The 20,399-nt window shown below is 47.4% G+C and overlaps 1 protein-coding gene across 7 annotated transcripts in view; it reads left to right on the plus strand.

The window, feature by feature from the left end:
• Window positions 1-2,044: 2,044 nt before the first annotated feature.
• The window catches only part of tbc1d7 (TBC1 domain family, member 7), a 31,739-nt gene continuing 13,384 nt past the window's right edge, over window positions 2,045-20,399 (plus strand). For 3 of the 7 annotated variants that reach the window (XM_007906368.2, XM_007906364.2, XM_007906371.2), the window contains exons 1-4: window positions 3,584-3,824; window positions 5,881-6,101; window positions 6,708-6,788; window positions 11,234-11,418. In XM_007906368.2, coding sequence (XP_007904559.1) covers window positions 5,990-6,101; window positions 6,708-6,788; window positions 11,234-11,418 — 378 coding nt within the window. In that variant the 5' untranslated portion in view covers window positions 3,584-3,824; window positions 5,881-5,989. Of the gene's footprint in view, window positions 2,102-3,583; window positions 3,825-5,880; window positions 6,102-6,707; window positions 6,789-11,233; window positions 11,419-20,399 lie in introns of those variants that run through there. The other 4 variants (XM_007906370.2, XM_007906369.2, XM_007906367.2 and 1 more) reach the window with 3 other exon arrangements.

Genomic DNA, 20,399 nt, shown 5'->3' on the forward strand with positions numbered 1-20,399 from the left:
GCTCCCTGTCCTGGCCTTGAAACCGTTTTCTGACATGGTTCTTTGTTCTAGAAAATATAACTTCGTCTAACTTCTTTGATAGCTCTAAACCAGTTTGTACCAGCCTGCTGACCGCGAGGTTCAATTTACTGCTGACTTCAGGGGTTTCATAGGTCATTCAATTGCCCATTTTCCTTATTAAACAACAGCGAGTACATTACCCATAATGATATGAGTCATGATCATACACAACATAATCATCCATAACTGACCATTATTTACATCTATGTGTGAATAGGGCAGCGGAGGAGGAGAAGAGGACCGGGCTTGGGAAAGATCAGATTAGATCAGATCGCGGTTTGGTTGGCTGGGTGAAGGGCTTGGTGGCAATCCATTTCCCCTGGGGGCAGCCTCGAGCCTAGTGACCGTCCTGGCCACATACAGAGCAGAACCAGCGTATCCCCGGGGGACTGCTTGTCGCTGGCCCTGGTCCCTGCATAGCTGAACCGGCGGTTGCTCGCGACAAGGTGTGGAGACCTCAAGAGTTTAGTCTGGGGCACGCTCCCTCTACGAAGCACATCTCCTTCCCAGCCTCTGTGTTTGTATGCCCCATCCGACACATATCTCACTCCTGGGTCATTTTTGAGATGATCTCTCTCCACTCCACTCAGAGTGGCCTGATTGGACCTTAGGGTGCAGTTTAGCCAGATACTTCTAGTTATATTTTGGAAGGGAATGTGGGTCTGTCTCATCATCGTCTGGGGTGTAAGCTTGTGACAGATCAAATAGCTCGACAAGTCTTTTATCGAATACCAAGGGGTGTTCTCTAAGATCCTGGTTTGCCTTGTTCTCGCTCTACATCCACTGAGTTGATACCCAGCGCCACCTCGACTGCTTCCCTCAATGTTAAAAATGAAACTCCGGATAGAAACATTTCCTCGGGAAGTTGTCTGTGCAGCCCTGGCTCTATTGCTCCTAGTAAAATGCGCTTCAAATCCTTGTTTTCTAATTCAGGATGGTGCTGCACAAAGGAATCCATGTCCTGGTGAAAGGCTAATGGGTGCTTCCCTGCGGGAATCTGGTCTAACAACGTTATTACGGTAATTACTTCTACTTGCGGACACTCAATTTTATGGGTTTCTTTAACTGCCGCGTGCAGTACTACTGGTTCAGGCTTTTTGGTTATTACCGAGGTGGCGGCCCCCGTTGCCAGTATCTCTTCTATAGCCTCTACAAACGTGTGCTGGTGACCCAGTGCGGTTTGCAGCTCTGCTGTCTGTCTGTCTGAGGCATTCGCTGTGGTCATCCCCCCCATGTTTTGCTTATTTCTCTGTACCTCGTCCCGCAGAGCGCATCTCGCATCACTTACATTTAATAATAATAATAATCCTTGCATTTGATATAGCGCTTTTCACGTCGGGAGGACGTCCCAAAGCGCTTCACTGTAAAGTGAATTGACTGTATATTTGTGGGCAAACGCGGCAGCCAATTGCGCACAGCAATGTCCCACAAACAGTCGTAGATTGAAAATGACCAATTTATTATTGTTTTTGTTTTGGAGCGATTATTATTAGGCTCTGTGTGGAGTAAGGAAACTTGCCCAAGGTTTCGCCCTCTGCCTGGAATTGGACTCAGGTCTCTCACTTGCAAACCGAGTGCTGTAACCACTGAGCTACAGGACTCCACATTCCAGCTTTACACAGGTCGTCACATTTTTGCCCTTTGCCGGCGGTCTCCTGTCTCTGTTGAGTGGCCCTCTGCACTGAGCGCTGTTGAGTGCCCATCATCCATCAATTTGTGTACTTGGAGGCGCAGCTGAACGACCTTCTCTTTCCCCTCCGCCGGACATGTCTCGGGATCAGCTGTTTAACGTGGAACTCACACACGGTACCATCTCCCGGTATCTCTTCTCTGCCTCGTCTCGCACTGACTGACACCTTTGCTCAGCTGTTTCCTGCCGGGACTGGCACTTGGCCCTCAGACTCTCCTGGTCTGCTTCTGGATGAGCTGTAGCTGCTCTTTATTTTTCTGTACGTTTGCGTCATTTGTTTTCATGGTGAACTATATATAGCGTATCGCAGGACCGTCCATTGCTAATCACTCGGTAATGCTGCATCAAAGGGTACGGATGGGCTTTATTTTCACAGCAATTTCACACGTTTTAATAACTGAAACTGCCCGTCCGTTCGGATACTTCACTTTAAACACGTGAACGGGGGGGTCCCGGAGAGAGGCCCGGGGGGGGTCCCGGAGAGAGGCCCCGGGGGGGGGGGTCCCGGAGAGAGGCCCCGGGGGGGGGGTCCCGGAGAGAGGCCCGGGGGGGGGGGTCCCGGAGAGAGGCCCCGGGGGGGGGGTCCCGGAGAGAGGCCCCGGGGGGGGGGGTCCCGGAGAGAGGCCCCGGGGGGGGGTCCCGGAGAGAGGCCCGGGGGGGGGTCCCGGAGAGAGGCCCCGGGGGGGGTCCCGGAGAGAGGCCCCGGGGGGGGGGTCCCGGAGAGAGGCCCCGGGGGGGGGTCCCGGAGAGAGGCCCCGGGGGGGGTCCCGGAGAGAGGCCCCGGGGGGGGGGGTCCCGGAGAGAGGCCCGGGGGGAGGGGGGTCCCGGAGAGAGGCCCCGGGGGGGGGGTCCCGGAGAGAGGCCCCGGGGGGGGGGGGTCCCGGAGAGAGGCCCCGGGGGGGGGGGTCCCGGAGAGAGGCCCCGGGGGGGGGTCCCGGAGAGAGGCCCGGGGGGGGGTCCCGGAGAGAGGCCCGGGGGGGGGGGTCCGGAGAGAGGCCCGGGGGGGGGGGCCCCGGAGAGAGGCCCGGGGGGGGGGGTCCCGGAGAGAGGCCCCGGGGGGGGGTCCCGGAGAGAGGCCCCGGGGGGGGGGGTCCCGGAGAGAGGCCCCGGGGGGGTCCCGGAGAGAGGCCCCAGGGGGGGGGGGTCCCGGAGAGAGGCCCCGGGGGGTCCCGGAGAGAGGCCCCGGGGGGGGTCCCGGAGAGAGGCCCCGGGGGGAGGGGTCCCGGAGAGAGGCCCCGGGGGGGGGGGGGGGGGTCCCGGAGAGAGGCCCCGGGGGGGGGTCCCGGAGAGAGGCCCCGGGGGGGGGGGGGGGTCCCGGAGAGAGGCCACGGGGGGGGGTCCCGGAGAGAGGCCCCGGGGGGGGGTCCCGGAGAGAGGCCCCGGGGGGGGGGTCCCGGAGAGAGGCCCCGGGGGGGGGTCCCGGACAGAGGCCCGGGGGGGGGTCCCGGAGAGAGGCCACGGGGGGGGGTCCGGACAGAGAGGCCCCGGGGGGGGGTCCCGGAGAGAGGCCCCGGGGGGGGGGTCCGGAGAGAGAGGCCCCGGGGGGGGTCCCGGAGAGAGGCCCCGGGGGGTCCCGGAGAGAGAGGCCCGGGGGGCCCGGGGAGGAGGAGGAGGGAGGGCCCGGGGGGGGGGGAGGTACGGAGGGGAGAGAGAGAGGAGGGCCCGGGGAGGAGGGAGGGAGAGGGAGGAGGGAGGGGGCCCGGGGAGGGAGGGGGAGGGCCCGGGGAGCGGGAGGGGGGGAGGGGGAGGGCCCGGGGAGGGAGGGAGGCAGGGAGGGCCCGGGGAGGAGGAAGGGGGGCGGGGAGGGCCCGGGGAGCGGGAGGGGGAGCGGGAGGGGGAGGGCCCGGGGAGGGAGGGCCCGGGCTGCCCTGCAGACGCGGCGCGGGCACTGGCTTTGTTAGAGGAGGGGCGGACGGCAGTGACTGACTGACTGACCGTGAACCTGGGCCCTGGTGAGCGCCGCTCGGGTTATTATTATTTAAGGTGATCATTGGGGCCTGAAATGTTGGTGAAGACAATTCCCTCCTGAAAGCCCCCCCGCAGCCCCGAGCTGTGAGTCCGGGGCAGGAGACAGGTTTGTTACAAACAGATCTTTCTTATGCAGCTTTTCGCGGTGGCAAAACTTTTTTAGTCTCTCTTCGCTTCAGGTGGAGCGCTAATTTTTATAATCTCTCGTGGATTGTGTGTCAGCGGTAACAACAACAACAAGATTGCATTTATAGAGCGCCTTTCACGTCAGGAGGACGTCCCAAAGCGCTGCACAGTTGGGTCAGGACCCGAGCATTGGGGGAAATGGTCAGGATGAGGGAGGGAAGGGAGGGAGCGAGGAGGGGGGAAATGGTCAGGGGAGGGAGGGAAGGGAGGGAGCGAGGAGGGGGAAATGGTTAGGGTGAGGGGAGGGAAGGGAGGGAGCGAGGAGGAGGAAGAGAGTCGAGAGGGGAGCTGAAGGCTCGGTCACAGAGAAAGGTCTTGAGACCGGCCTTGAAGGAGGAAAGGGAGGAGGCGGCGAAGGCACTGGGGGATAGAGTTCCAGAGCCTCGGGGCTGAGAGGCTGAAGGCCCGGCCACTGATGGTGGGGCGGTTGGGGCGGGGGATGTGGAGCAGACCGGAGCCGGAGGAACGGAGGGTACGGGCAGGTAGGTAGGGGGACAGTAGGTCGGAGAGGTAGGGGGGAGCGAGGCCGTGAATGGCCTTGTAGGTGAGGATGAGGATCTTGAACATTATCACTGAGCGCTCTGAGACACTCACCATATGAAGGGTGGTGTTGTAGTTGTTGAAATGGCAGCAGTATGGTGGAGTCCTGTTGGTTAGAGCACTCGCCTTACAAGCCAAGCCGGAGGACTGGGGTTCAAATCCGGGGAGGGGGAAACATTAGGCAAGGAAGCCACCTGCCTGCTTACCCAGCAGTAAATAGGAACCCAATTGTTAATCGATTGGTGATGATCCTTTTTTTAAAAAAATGTGATCACTCAATCCGTGACTGTTTGTGCTACATTACACAAAATGCACAGTCAATTCACTTTATAGTATAATCTGTGAAGCGCTTTGAAACATCTTGAAGAGGGTGCAGAAAAGATTTACTATGATACTCTCTGAAAATGAGTGTTTTTTGTACTGGAATAGAGAAAGTGATAAGGCGCTATATCAAATGCAAGGTTTGTTATTATGTATGACTTCAATTAGATTGACTTGCTCTGCCTAACGTTTATAAATTGTTTGTTAAACCACAGTTGGGAGTAATGTGTCCAGTTTTGGTGACCCGACTTCAGTGACAATGTCACAGGCTGTAGAAAAGGTGCAGAAGAGATTTAATAGGAATATACTCTCTGGGGATGAGCTTTTTGTCCTGGAACAGAGGAAGTTAAGGGGATCATATGAAGGGTTTTGATAGTCCATAGTGAGAAATGATTTGTATTGGTCGGTGAGTCAGGAAGTATATCAGAACATAAGAAATGCTAGAGGAAAAAAGAACAAGTTCCATCTAGTTCGCTTTCCACCTGCCCGGCGGTCGCATGCACATTTGTCCCAAAACTACCTATAATGTCCCATAATGTTATTTCCTAAAAGAAAATGATCTAATCTGTGTTTGAAGGAATCTACGCTTTCTGCTTCAACATGATAAGCAAAATGGCCTTGATCTGTGTTGTAAATTTCTATGGTTCTGCCTTTTCCATTTATAACACTTCTGCAGGGTGCCCTCTGGATCTCTTGCAAGCAGCCACATTATTCATATTTGAGCCTTGACAGTCACTTTTGGCAGAATATTCAAGAAAGCAGATATTACATCCACTCCAATCCTGTCCACACCTGACATCTATACATGCGACCAGTCACTAGATGACAATAGAGTATCTGGATGGTTTCCCAATCTAACCCAGACTGCTGATGCCAACAGAAGTGACCTAACTGCTCCCTCGTATGAAAACCTTACTGCAATACGTAGCAGATTATGTTGGCAGATTTCTGGCTTTGAGTGGGATTTTAAGAAATTTGTGGGTTCCAAAATAGTTATGTAAAATATTTATTCCAATTGGTAGGAATTGTATTTGGTGCTTTTCCTTCTCTCTAAGTGTGCACAATTGCCATTTTATATCCCTTACTAAAATATCCTCCTAATTACTGTTCTGCAGAGCATCAATTGGATTGCTAACCCACTGTGGTGGTGCATTTGGAATTTAAGAAGCCCTGGGCATTTAAGAGCTAAGAAGCACTACACCACAATTTATTTCTCATTGGAAAATGGCAGAAGACCCACAGAGAAACTTCCGTTCCCACTATTATGAAAAGGTTGGGTTTCGTGGCGTTGAAGAGAAGAAATCCCTGGAGATTCTGCTGAAGGACGATCCATTGGGTAAATCAATGTTACATGTTTCAGTGTATCTGAGATAAATTGGTGTTAAAGTAGAAGTTTATATGATACAGTAAGTGAAATCCTCTGCTGTGCAATTTAGTATTGTGGATGAGTTGGAATGAGATATGGTATTTTGTATGAAATTTGGACATGGGAAATTTGTAATCTTTTTTAGTTTTAAAATACAGGTAATGCTCTGCTACAGATTTTTCTCAGTACTGTACTGAGCTACACACTCAATATTCTGTAAATCGTCCCTTAGCACCAGATTGTGGAGTCTTGGGAGATCTTGTCTATGTTCTGGGTTTGGTGTATTTCAGGTTTAATTGAGGTCACCAGGAGGATGAGAAATTTTACGTGGAACCATCCCAGTTTTCACAGATGTAGCTCATTTTGATACAGCAATACCTCAAGACATAACAAAGCTCCAAGGTCGACATAGTGCTCCAAGGTCACAGTGGTGATAATGGGCAGCGTGATCTATGATGTCTGGATGCACTAAGAAATAACCTCTCATACAAATAGTCTGCACATACTTGTTGTACCTGGTTTTGTTTTGTTTTTAAACCAAAGCATTACAGCACACTTTTTAAATTTTTCTTGCAGATGTTGAGAAGTTGTGCACTTTTGCTCAGCGTTTTCCTCTTCCCTCCATGTACCGTGCTCTTGTGTGGAAAGTATTGCTCGGTATGTCTGTAAACTTACCTATTTTCAATTATTTCAAATGCTTAATTGTGTGTAATAATAATTATTCTTACATTTGCTAGTGCACCTTTCACATTGGAAAAATGTCCCAAAGTGCTTCACAGGATATACTGCAAAGTGCAGTGACTGCCTGTGGTCGACCATATTTCTGTGCTTTCTTATTATAGTTACTTTTTAAATGTGTAGCTAAAGTTCTTTTGTCAATGTCATTTTAGATTGATACTTCTAGTTACTGACTCAACGATCAATGGAAATAATTTCTCCCTATTGATTCTTTCAAAACCCCTCATAAATTTAAAGACCTCTATCAGGTCACCTCTCAATCTTCTTTGTTCCAGTCGAAAAACTCCCAAATCCTCCAGTCTCTGCTCATAGGCCAAACCACTCATCCCCAGTATTATCCTCTGCACTCGCTCTATTGCCTTGATGTCTTTCCTAAAGTGACCAATACTGGCCATAATATTCTGACTCATGATTTATAAGAATAATCCTTGCACTTGATATAGAGCTTTTCACATCTTCTCAAAGCGCTTCACAGGATATACGAATAGAGTTCAGTGTTATCCACATACATGTAGAAATTGACCCAATGCTTGCAGCTGACATCATTGAGCGGGAGCAAGTATAGATTAAAGAGGAGGGGACCGAGGACAGAGTCCTGAGGGACGCCATACGTGATAATGCGAGGGCTAGAGAAGAAGCAGTTAGTGGGCATGAAGTGCAGATAATGGGAAAGGTAAGATTGGAACCAGGCAGGGACAGAACTGTTGAGGTGGAGGTGTGAGGAGAGGCGGTGGAGATGAGTAGAGTGGACGACAGTATCGAAAGCGACAGAGAGGTCGAGGAGGACGAGGAGACAGAGGTGAGGGCAGAGCGGTTAGTCTTGTTGCAGTCCTGCGAGATCTGCTGATGAACTGGTTGCAGGTGGATAGAATGTCATTTGTCATTTTGACCAGAGCTGTCTCTGTGCTGTGAGCAGCTCAAAACCCAGATTGGAAGTGTTCATAGCGGGAATGCTGGGAGAGGAAAGAGCGAAGCTGGGAAGCAACGACTCGTCCCATGACCTTGAAAACGAAAGTTTGAAATGGGACGGTAGTTAGGGAGCAGAGATGGGTACGGTGGAGGTAGGCCGGGAGTGGTTAACAATATCTGTTAATAGGGGCACAAGGAGGTGGAGTTGGGAGATGAGGAGTAGGGATGGGTTCAAAGGAGCAGGTGGTGGGTTTCATACGGGAAATGATGGAGGTGAGCGAAGAGAGGGAGACAGGGTCAAAAGTGTGGAGGAAGGAATGGGGGCGCAGGCTGGAAGAGGAGTGGGAGATGGGGACAGAGTACAGGTAGAGGGGCTAGAGGCGGCAGAGCAAATCCCCTTGACTTTGGACTCGAGGAAATCCATCATCTTCTCACGTTTGGTGTTGGAGGAGTGGATGGCAGAGGTATGGGAGGGTGGTTGGAGGAGTTGGTTAATAGTAGAAAGGGAAGTCTGGTGTTGTCCTTAGCTTCACAAGATGATTTTGGAGTAAAAGGATGACTTAGCTGAAGCGAAGGCAAAGCAGTAGGTCTTGCTGCAGTCTTGCCAGATTGCTGATGAACTGTTCAATTGATTTTGCGCCAGATGCATTCGGTGGAGCGCACGTGAGATTTGAGGGAGCGGAGGTTTCTGATGTACCAGGGGACTTGCGTGAGTAAGAGGTAGTGCGGGAGTTGACGGGGGCAAGAGTATCGAGGATGTCCGAGAGGGAGTTTAGGATAGTGACCGAGGAGGATAGGTTTTTGCAGGAGGAGGGCCAGAGGAGTAGGTGTTCAGAAACCTCCAGGGCAGTGGAGAAGGCATGGAGGGGGATTTTTCTCCAGGGAGGATAGGAAATGCAAGTAGGGTGGGTGGCACAGAGGGGGATGGAGAAGTTAAGGGAGATGAAATAATGATCTGAGATGTCTTTGTCAATGATGGTGATGTCAGAGACGGTAAGGCCCCAGGTGATCACCAGGTCTAGTGGGTGGCATGGATGTGGGTAGCGGCGTTGATGTAGAGGGGGAGGTTGTTGGAGGAGAGGATGGAGAAGTCAGCAGATGTGGAGCAAGAAGGGGTGAAGTGAAGGTTAAAGTTGCCCAAAATGATGAGGCGTTCACAACAGACACAGAGGAAAGATAGGAGGGTGGAGATTTCAGAGAGGAAAGTGGACAGGGTTTGGGGGGATGATAGATGAGGATTTTTAAGGAGTGGTTGGAGGGATGGTAGAGAGTAAGGTGCTCGAATGAGGAGAAGGATCCAGAGGAGTAAGTGGAGGGCCTGGAGATGAGGGCAACAATGCCACGATGGTTGGGACATGGGGCATGATGGAAGCTATAGCCAGGTCGCATGGTCTCAGTAGGGGGAAGGTGTCACCTGGCTGAACCAGGTTTCAGTGAGAGCAAGCATGTTGACGTTTTCGTCAACAATGAGTTTGTGGACAGTGAGGGCTTTATTAGATAGGAGGTGGACATTTTGAAGGGCAATGCTGTGGGGACAGTTTACGGGATGGGGGGCGGTGGGAGGAAGCAGGATTGACAGGAGGGGTGGGAACGCGAATCATGGCTACACCAAAGCCAGAGAGGGGAAGAGATAATGGACTGGATGGGAAAGGGGGGGAAGAAGATTGGGATAATAACAGAGGTAAAAACTGTACTTAGCCTATGTTTATTTGAAAAATGCCTTGTGGAAGTGACTTAATGTGGCGAGTTCCGACCGTTGGTTCAGGTGGGAGATTTTAAAAATGACGTCTCCGCACCTAGAACAACCGCTCGCGCCAGTCACTGCCCGCTCATTCGCTATTCCTGTGGCCTTACTGCTCGCTGTTCCCGTCTTCGTTTGCCGCTCACTGCTCGTGTCTGCACGAGGCGGCAGAGAGAGCCCTGTCGGTACCCGCTGGCCTCACTTCAGCCGCAGCGTGCTGATCTCACTTGTGCCCTTACTCCGTTCTCCTGTTAAAATCCTGCGCTCGCCCGCTGGCCTCGAGCCAAGTCTTGCAACGCTTGCAGCAAGTCCTGGTCTCCTGTTGAGTAACAACTCAGATTTGATTGATCTTTTGTTGCCTCCAAGTTGTTTCCAAGTTAATTAGTGAAAACTGCATTATTGGTACATTTAGTTTGATCATTCTCTGAAACACTATCCTGCATGAAGAGCGCTATGTAAGTGTGTGCGTATATATATTTATAGTTATACTTTTTTAAAAAAAGTATGTTTTTCATAATCGTGATATTCATTGTAATTGATATAATGCTTCATATTGAGAAGATATCTCAAAAGCACTTCACAGGATTTACTGTAACGTGAAGTGACTGACTGTGTATTTTGGAGGTGTACTGGAAGCCAATTTTTGTACAGCCATATAGTGAATGACCAGTTTTATTTGGGGGATTATTCACCAGGAAACCAGGATAAACTCCTTTCTCTTTGAGTAGTGCCGTGGAATCGTTTAACATCCTACTGAAGAGGCATTTAATTCGAAGGATGGCAAATCCAACAATGTAGTGCTTGCATTGGGGTGTCAGCCTAGTCCTTGTCAGTTCAGGGCAATATAAAACCTTTAATGAAGCCTTTAAAAAGCTGCTGAGTTATCCACTGACTCTTCCAGGACTGCCAATCAGAGTGGAAATGCTTCCTGCTAGTGATCTTGAAAAAATTATCAAAATTTCCTGGTTGCTGTGTAGATTATCTTTCTTATGTCTTGGCTTTGAGAGGCTGAAAAATAGTCATTGGAGTTTCCTTCCAACCAAACAGAAGGCAGTTCTTACAAAGTAGTTTCCAATCCCACAATTCAGGGTGAGACTCATGATGACCAGACAATAAACACAATTAATGGTCGATCATTGTTTTAAATTGCAGAAATGTTGAAATAGTCTCTATTAAGAGATGAACCTTGCATTTTTATGATATCTTATCACTTTGAAAAGTCTTGAGGTGCTTTACAGGAAATTACTGTCAAGTGTACTTTTACGTATTGGCATTTGTGTTGGACCGCAAACAACCAAGTGGTAAATAACAAATTAACCTAGCGGAAGGTGCGATGGGATCCTTAACATCCACTTGAAGAACAAATGGAAACTTGGTTCGCCGATAGCCCTACAAAATACAGTAAATCATGCATAGTGCTTTAAGGTATCGTCCTGACATGGAAGGTCTTATATGATAATAATATCTATTAATATTTTATCTGAAAATGGCAAGCCACCATTACTGTGGTGAAGTGTCAGCCCAGACAATGAGATACTGTAGACAGATTTATTTATAATTGTAGCTCATTTTAAAGATAAATCCTAGATATGGAATGTCTATGATAGTGTATGATATTGGAAATGACGGAATGTTATACTTCAGCTGCTGAAGGTATAAATATTGTGATTTGTATCATTTTGTTGATGACTGAAATTGTCCAATATCCCTGCAGGCATTCTTCCTCCTCACTATGAATCCCACTCTGTTGTGATGGGGTTTCGGGAAGAGCAGTACCAAGACTTGCTGCAAGCATTGCAAGTTATTCGCTTTATTCGTGATTCCACCCAACAGATTTGGATTTACCTCCGAATGTTCCAGTTAGAGTCGGGAATTCTACCGCGACGCCCAACCCAGCTGGTCAGTAATGTTTTAAACAGCAAAAGGTTGTATCGTGGTAATTTTGATTTGATTGGATTGTGTCAGGTTTTTGTCTTTCACTTGTTTAATAGTTTAATAGATTACAATCCTGGATTTCTTTCACAATTCACAGGAACTAATTTGGGTATTACCTTTACTCCCATCACCTAAATTCACAGGTGCTTCTCTTTCCTTTGCTTTAGTGGTTAGTGTAAATAGTTGGGATTATAGTATAAGAATCACTATTATTGACCACGAAGTGAATAGATGAATTAAGTAGAATGAATTAAAGAAATAAAAACTGTCATGTGACACACACACACAGTCCTAGTAAAGAGGTACCGAGCTAGGAGGAGATCACTGGAATGCGATCCATGGCCAGGGAAGATAAGGATAGCTGGATCTAGAGGATGGATGGTAGGCCATCTGCGCTTACAAGGGCATGTGACTTACGGGCAAGAGAGATAGGAACCTGGGATAATTGGACCAGGAGAATGGATGGGATACAAACTAGTGATTAAAACTGAGAAAAAACTTAAGTGAACGGGTCACATGGACAGAGTTAGAAAGAAGGATTGAAACTTCAGGGACATGGAGTCAGGTGGTTTGGTCAGGCTAGATAAGATGGAATAGGAGGAGTATGGTTCTTTTACAGAAGCTACCCTAGCTGGTGCAAGGAGAAACAACTTGAAGATAGGGAAAGAATGCCTGGGAAAGTGCAGAGAGCGGGAAAGAAGTCATGAAAAAAAAAAGTTAGAACACAGATGGCCAAACTAGTTTTTTTAGAGGAGCCTCGGAAGAGCCTCTGAGGAGTCTTCTGGAGAGCCTCTGGGGAGCCTCTGAGGAGAGAAAGGGGACAAAGTCTAGCTCTCGCTGGAGTGCACTGCAAAGAGGACAAGTTCAGCCTTGCCGGAGTGGACCATCCAGAGACGTTTGCAGCTAGAAGCAAGCCAGAGATGTTTGCATCCAGCAGCAAGCCAGAGACAATGTTTAACTTTTGTGCCAGCCTTAGAACTTTGTCACGACTTCCTGCCTGCTTGGTAATATCTCTCCTACTTACTAAAACACATACCCAATATACATACCAACAGTTAGACATTATTTAGGCACATTTCATATATCACATAATGTTTTTTTATATATGTTCAGAATTTTAGTATTGAGTGTATTATTAAGATGATGATAATAATAATCCTTGCATTTGATATAGCGCTTTTCATGTCTTCTAGACGTCTCAAAGCGTTTCACAGAATATGCTGTAAAGTGAATTGACTGTATATTTGTGGGCGAAACGCGGCAGCCAATTGCGCACAGCAATGTCCCACAGACAGTCGTGGATTGAAAATGATCAATTTATTATTTTTTTGGGGGGAGAGTTTAGTACTTTAGTAGTCATTTAAGCATGACAGGTAATGATAATGCGTCGGGTGTAATGTGATGCTTATGCTTGTGTGGTTTTATAATTGCTAATAAAACGTTTAATAATATCCTTGGTGTGGTTTCTGACAAATGCTTGAACCCAATTTCACAAATTTGGTGACCACGAAGGGACTGACAAGTGTCTTGGTCATAAGACTAAGAGCCAATATAGCAATATTGTCTGTCCGAACAAAAGGGACCTCAAGTGTTTGACTGAATCATACTCAAGTCACATATATATTCACACAAACAATAAGTGAAGGAGATGGGGAATAAGACTAACAAGAGTTAGGAAAAAAAGGGCCAACTATGTTAGACATCTATATTGATAAAATAGGGAAACAAGTACTGCATGCGGGTTAGAAGGGTTCTATGAGAACATGGAGAATCATGCAAGTCCACTAGAAGGAGCTGTTGATTGGCCTGATGAAATGTCAGGGTTGGGTGTCACAACAATTCGCTCACAAAAGCAAGCCGAGCGAGTGTTGCGATACGCGATTTACTGTGCCATGGTCATTAATAAACAGAGCAGATACCAGGAATATGGAATTAGCAAAGGTAATTAGGGAGTCCCTCAAACAGTTAGAGGACCAAGAGGAGTATGTCTTGAACCAGATCAATGACCATCAAACTATGAATTGTGAGCAGGCAAAGCAAATTTCCCATTTAACTGGCACCGTTAGCAGCAACATCTAATAGCCATGTCAGCATGGGTCAGAATGCATTTTCAAGTGCGAAATGATTAATGGAACTCGAGGCTGCGTTTAAGGAAATTCAGCGCCAGTTAGAAGATGCAGGGGGAGCGTTAAGAGAGGAAATGGAGAAACAGACAAAAGGTAGATTTGGCCGCTGATCACATAGAATGTGCCAAACAAATAGCTGAATTACAGACAGCACTAGATCTTAAAAGGGCGTTGGTATCAGCTATCCAGATCGCGCCGGCTGCCACCGATCCAATGATCAAAACGGCACCCCGGAGCGATCAGATAGTCGAATCTTTGGCCCCAAGGGAGGAGGTAACAGTGGCAACTGCCCTGCTTCTCGAGACCGAACCCATGAATGAGCCTGCTAAGGTAACCCCCCCCCCCAGCCAAAACCAAGGAACCGTAGAGTTCAGGTAGCCATCCTGAGCAAAACTTCACCCCAACTGCAACCCCCCTGCCATACTCCCCTTCTAAACCCTGCACAGTTCAATCTACCCTCAACCTCAACACCCAGATATTCTGATCTAGTGTCACCTCGCTTTGTACTGGTTTCGGCTGAGATAGGAGGTTGACGGGCACGATCTCTGTTCTCTCGCTCTACCGTTTCCGAAGCCTCATCACACCCAGAATCGCAAAGGCGATACACCCTGACACCGCTTCCCCGTCAAAGAAAGAGCAGTGGTAATAGTCCGATTCCTACTCCACGAGTTCCGCTTTGCCAGACGACACCTTTATCAGCCACAGACTGCAGCACTCTGGTGAAAGAGATAGGGACAATTTCCCCAGGAAAGCATCCCTCGACTTTCAGACGAGAGTGGACTGCTTTTGTGCAGAGACAGCCCGAGCTGGACAGTTTTGAGCAGGTTAGGGTAAAAGTCATTGACCCTAAATTACAGGAAAGGCTCCATACAGATCTGTTTAAAATGGGAACAAGTGCAGTGTATGTGAGTGAGCAAATAGAATAGGCATTAGGGATTAATCAAATTGACACTGATTAGGAATTCGTTAATGCTGTACAGGATTTAAGAGAGCACCTGACCGCATTCGATAGGCAACTCTCCGCGCTTTTCGCGCTGTCCCAGGTAAACGGTATCCATGCTGATCCCCACAGGCAGGTCATGTTAAACAAAAATTCTTGACAAAACTCCACCCAAAAGTCCAGGCTAAATAAACTAGGGATGCTAGTGACACCTGAGGATTATTGAAACAAGCTTTTCGCAATGGTAGTTAAAGCATGGGAAGGTGTCAGAAGCCTTCAGACCAGGTACCACGATCGGAGGGGGGAAAGGAGGTATGCTATGTAGAAGGGCCAAAACCAGGTATAATGACCCGGGACGAAAGCAGGGTAGAAAGCCAGGGGAAAGCAGAGCTAATGTGCCTTACAGTACCGGCAGAAATCCAAGCAACTCACCCTGTCATGTTTGTGGTGACTGGGCATTGGGCGCAGACCTGCCCTCAGAAGTGCAACAGCAGTAATGCTCCACCCCAAAGGGAGGGACCTAAAGCATCAGCAGCCAGTCCCACCTGTGAGGACTTTGTGAACTGGTCAAAACAATTTCAAAGGGGACTGGGTACTGACCAATCGGCTAGTAATGCTGATAACAGCAATGGTCCAGCCCACAGTAGAGACAAGTAACACAGCAAAGACAAGTAGATGTGATAAAGTCTGTCTCACCCATGTGTCCCATAGCAGGGATTTACATTCCAAAATCCAACCCCCCCCCCCCCCCCCCCCCCACTATGGCCAATTGACGGTTCCCGGCCTTCCCACTAACTTCCCCCAAACTATGTCTATCATTTGAACCTGTATTAGGAGCCAGACCTTATGTTAAACTGGTGGTGAATAGAGGCCCATCGCAACTTATGTTAATTGACACCGGATCTGACGCTACTATAATACACTCTGACACTCCGACTGAAAATTTGCATGCTACGAACGAATGTATGGAATTGTGTGGGTTTGACGGGAGCGCTGTGTTATCGGTCCAATTGACACATGTTAAACTAACCTTCCCGGTGGAAAGTGGGTGGTGTACGTTAGACGTACTGAGTGCGTCAGTGACCAACATGATCCAGAAGAGAGGGATATTGGGAGCAGATGCTCTTTTAAAATATGCGGTGACAGTTGATTTTTCAAATCAATGCCTGTGGATAGGGGATCCCACTGGAGGTGGGGAGATCGCATATCCATAATGGGTTGATGACTGTCATGCGGTATTTGCAATTAAAAAGGGTGAAAGTTACCCCCCCATACAGTTCCCAGATAATATAGTGGCAAAAATCTTTGCTGGCCAACCCTCAGTGGTGTCTCTCCACAAGTATGAGTGTGAAAAGTTAGCTGCTACTGAGACCATTAACGGACCACCGAACAAACCCTGCAAGCAATATCCTATACCACGGGATAGCCACCCCTACGTAGCTGATACTATTAACTCGTTAAAGCAAAAGGGTGTCATTCGAAAAGGTACATTCACCACCATTCGCGTTCACATTTGATAACCAGCAATACACCTGGATGTGCATGCCCCAAGGGTTCCACAACACTCCGACTATCTTTCACAAATGAATGGCTGCTATTATTAAAGGGTGCATCAATTCTGAGTGTGTGTTTTAGTATGTGGATGATATTTTAATTGCAACCACTGACTACGACACTTGAATTCAGACATACTGAACTGACTGGCTGAAGCAGGACTGAAAATGAACCCCAAGAAGGCTCAGCTACTACAAAAGACTGTAACTTTTCTTGGAATACAACTGCCTCCTAGTGGCCGTATGCCAGATGATAAAAAGATCGAAATATTGTCCCGGCTGCCGCTCCCTAAAACAAAAACAGCCCTGCGATCATTCTTGGGTCTGGAGGGATATCAAAGGTGGTCCATTCCATCCTTTGCTGAGCTCGCCAAACCGCTGTACAAATTGTTGAAAGGACAAGAGGACTCTGTGCTAGAATTTTGGACTGATGTTCACACTGCAGCTGTGGCTGCTTTAAAACAAGGAGTCGTACAAGCCACAGCTTTGATTTCTCCTTTTCACCTGGAGGTAGGTGCGACTGACCAGAGCTGAACGACACCTGCTGGCCACATTCTGGGCCTTTACACATTTTACCTTTGTGACCAGTCTCCAGAAGGTGGTGCTACGTTCGCCGCACACTTCATTGACATTGTTGCTCAGCCCCGGAGATACTTCGGCGTCCTCTCAAAGACTGAACCGATGGGCCTTGGTACTGGGACAGCGGGACAACGAGATTACCTCACAACGAACAACACTTCTCCCTCATATGCTGCTATACGACGGAAACCCCCACGAGTGTCTAGCCCCACGCACCAAGTTTCAACATACATCCTTGAGCCTTACACCTCTTCCAGAGGGACAGCATGTGTATATCGATGGATCTTCCTTCCACGAAAAAGGACAGCCCCAGACAGGGTTTGCTGTCATCCTTCCACCAAACCAACAAATCATGTACCAATGCCAGCTGCACTCATCACAGTGTGCAGAACTAGCTGCCTTCCAGGAGGCTTTGAATCAAACAGCAGACAAATCCACAAACATTTGGTCTGACAGCGCCTATGTGGTCAACACTGTCACTCTGTTACCTCTTCATCGGTCAAATTCCTTCCGGAAGACTGATGGTAAACCATTTATACACCAGCCACTGTTGCAAACCATTTGGGAAATGCTCTCTGCTCGAAAGACTCCTTTGAACCTGGGAAAAGTTAAAGGACATTCAAAGATAGTGGCACCCCACACCCAGGGGAATTCTGATGCAGGCAAAGCTGCAAAGTTTGCGGCCACCCCTTTCCTCGGCCCTCCAGGTCGCATTGGTGGAAAAGGCTCCTTCTGCTTTGGACATTCAAACTTTACAGTCAACATACGAACCGTAATGTTGATGTGTTACAATGGCACAAAGAAGGCAAACCTTCTCCTCCAGCTGACTGTGACTGAGCCCCTTTGACTGTGACAACCCAGACAAATAAAGACTGTACTTCTGAACCAATTTTAATGTACTCGACCCCAGACATAAACCCAGTTGTGTGCATACCCCCAAGCCTGCAAGAGGAAGTATTCACAATATTTCACATGCACCCTATATCCGGTCACTATTCTGCAACCGTTACGACACAATTAATTTTGCCTTTGTGACCAGTCTCCAGAATTTTGTAGTATGTGGTAGCCAAATGTGGTAGAAGATATTGCGCAGCGCACCCACCGGTGTTTGGTATGTTTGCAGCATAATCCCCCTCCTCGAGGACAGTGAGTGTTCTTTAAATCGGCACCCCCACCCCATGGTCCATGGACCCATGTGCAGATTGATTTCATTGGTCTATTACCAATGGCAAAAGGAGGTTTTAGGCACTGTCTTGTAATAGTAGACAAATTTACAAAATGGATTGAGGCTTTTCCCACTAGGATTAACACTGCGCTAACAGCAGCACGAATCCTCTTGTGCGAAGTGATCTGCAGGTGGGGAATACCTGTACAAGTGGACTCAGACCAAGGATCGCACTTTACAGGTCAAATTTTCTCAGAAATGCAAATCATGCTGGGAATCAAACAGAAATTGCACATCTCACACCAACCCTAGTCTTCAGGAGTGGTGGAGCGGGGAAATCAGACCTTGAAGACATTGATTAAGAAATTCCTTGCAGATCACCCCGCGCAGTGGCCTGAAATGTTGCCTAGGTGTTTGATGGCTTTGAGAAATGCCACTCACTCCACAATTGGTATTTCTCCCCATCAGGCTATGACAGGAGAGCCATGGTATCACCTGGTGAAGTGATATTTCTCAGGAAGACACCTATACAAACCAGTGCCTTAACTGAGAACTGGGTAATAAAAATGAGGGGTTGTATACAGGTTACTAATCAATTTGTTGCAACAAACATTAGACGATCCAAGGCAAACATGAAACAATGCTTTGACAAAAAAATTAAACCAGCAGAGTACCAGATTGGTGATTCAGTAATGGTACTTGATTATGGGAAAAGGGAGCATCTATTCAGTCCCAAGTACAAAGGGCCTTTTCCCATCATTGATAAAGCCAGCCCCTCAGTTTACTTACTACAATACCATAGCAAAACCAAGAAATATGTCCTTTGGCATCACATGAATCAGTTGAAAACTGTATAATAACAGATATTACGCTTGTTCTGTCAAGAAGCACCATGGAATACCCAGATGGTGGCGAACAGTTTACAATGTTGGACAGCACCCTATATTATGGCTTTTATCACAATTGTTCGTTATTGTTCAAATCGTAATACTCGTTGCATTGATAATTGCAGTAAGATGGGTTCATTCTCTTGTTCACGGTCTACAAGAACAGTCATCCCACTTGGATCTGGTCTTACTTATTAGAAGAAGATAATCCATGATAAAGCAAGATGTGTATTACTAACCAATTTTTGAAATATATTACTATTCAATTTTTTTTATGTGTGTTACTAACCAAAGTTTTTTTTTGAGAGATCAGAAACCTTAAGGTTCCTTCACTCTCAAGGTGGGGACTGTAAGTAGTTGGGATTATAGTATAAGAATCATTAGTATTGATCATATTGTGAATAGATGAATTAAGTAGAATCAATTAAAGAAATAAAAACTGCCATGTGACACACACACACACACAGTCCTAGAAAGAGGTACCGAGCTAGGAGGAGTACACTGGAATGCGATCCATGGCCAGGGAAGATAAGGATAGCTGGATCTAGAGGATGGATGGTAGGCCATCTGCGCTTACAAGGGCATGTGACTTATAGGCAGGAGAGATAGGAACCTGGGATAATTGGACCAGGAGAATGGATGGGATACAAACTAGTAATTAAACAATGCTATGATGCTGGATTTGTGTACATTTCACGGCATTAACACCGATTGAAATTTCGTTATTTTATAACAAATAAATCCTTGTATTTGAATTTGCGCTTTTTACATCAAGGATTTACTGTAAACTATAGTGAATGTATTCAGAGTGAACAACTGGGCTATCCTGAAATATATATCCTGAACATTCATTTGACCAGGAAATTGATCGACGGGATGACTGACGAGTGGTGCTCTTAGGAAAAATCTGCATGTAATATTTTTGAATGAGGGCCTGTGAACTACTTTTCATTTTAATGTTCACCCAAGTTATTTGGTAAGAAGGAAACTTTCATTAGTATCAATTAAAAAAGACAAAAATGGCAATTTAAAATACCTTTTTTAGCCCAAAAAGAATGTAGCAAGAAAAAGTAGAACTTAATAGAGATATTCAGGTCAGGAGGACATCTCAAATTATTTCTCTGGGTACACTGTCAAGTGATTGTGTATGTTGTATGCAAACACTGACATATGGGAACTACTTTGATTGTGATTTAACTGAAACCCCATGATAGAGTAGGATTCATACCAAGGAAAATTAATGGTGGACTTAAACAAAATGAAAGCTGTAACAGGACGATTTAGTGTTGAAATATTATCGGTAAAGTATTCTTGTTGTATTCACCTTAGCTGCTGGTACTGTTTCATAGTGAGTGAAAGGTGGGGACTGTAAATAGTTGGGATTATAGTATAATCTAAATTCTAGCAATATAAAACTAATAATTCTAGCAATATGAAATTAATAGCCTGGATTCTATTGATGGAGAAACCACATCTTGGTTGGGGTGGGAATGGGTTTTGTCAGTACAATTGGATGAAGTGGCATCTAATTTATTAAATAATCCAGTTATTTGGACTTGCTGGTTTTGTATACTACAGTGTGAATCGATCCCAATTGGTAGCACTCTAAAAGATTGTGTGTTCAAGCACCACATCTAGACTTTGAGCTCACGTCGAGGCTGAAACTTAAGTGCAGTGTTGGTGGTGAACTCCATT

This window comes from Callorhinchus milii, unplaced genomic scaffold, assembly GCF_018977255.1.
Source record: "Callorhinchus milii isolate IMCB2004 unplaced genomic scaffold, IMCB_Cmil_1.0 Scaffold2, whole genome shotgun sequence".
Classification (NCBI taxonomy): domain Eukaryota; kingdom Metazoa; phylum Chordata; class Chondrichthyes; order Chimaeriformes; family Callorhinchidae; genus Callorhinchus; species Callorhinchus milii.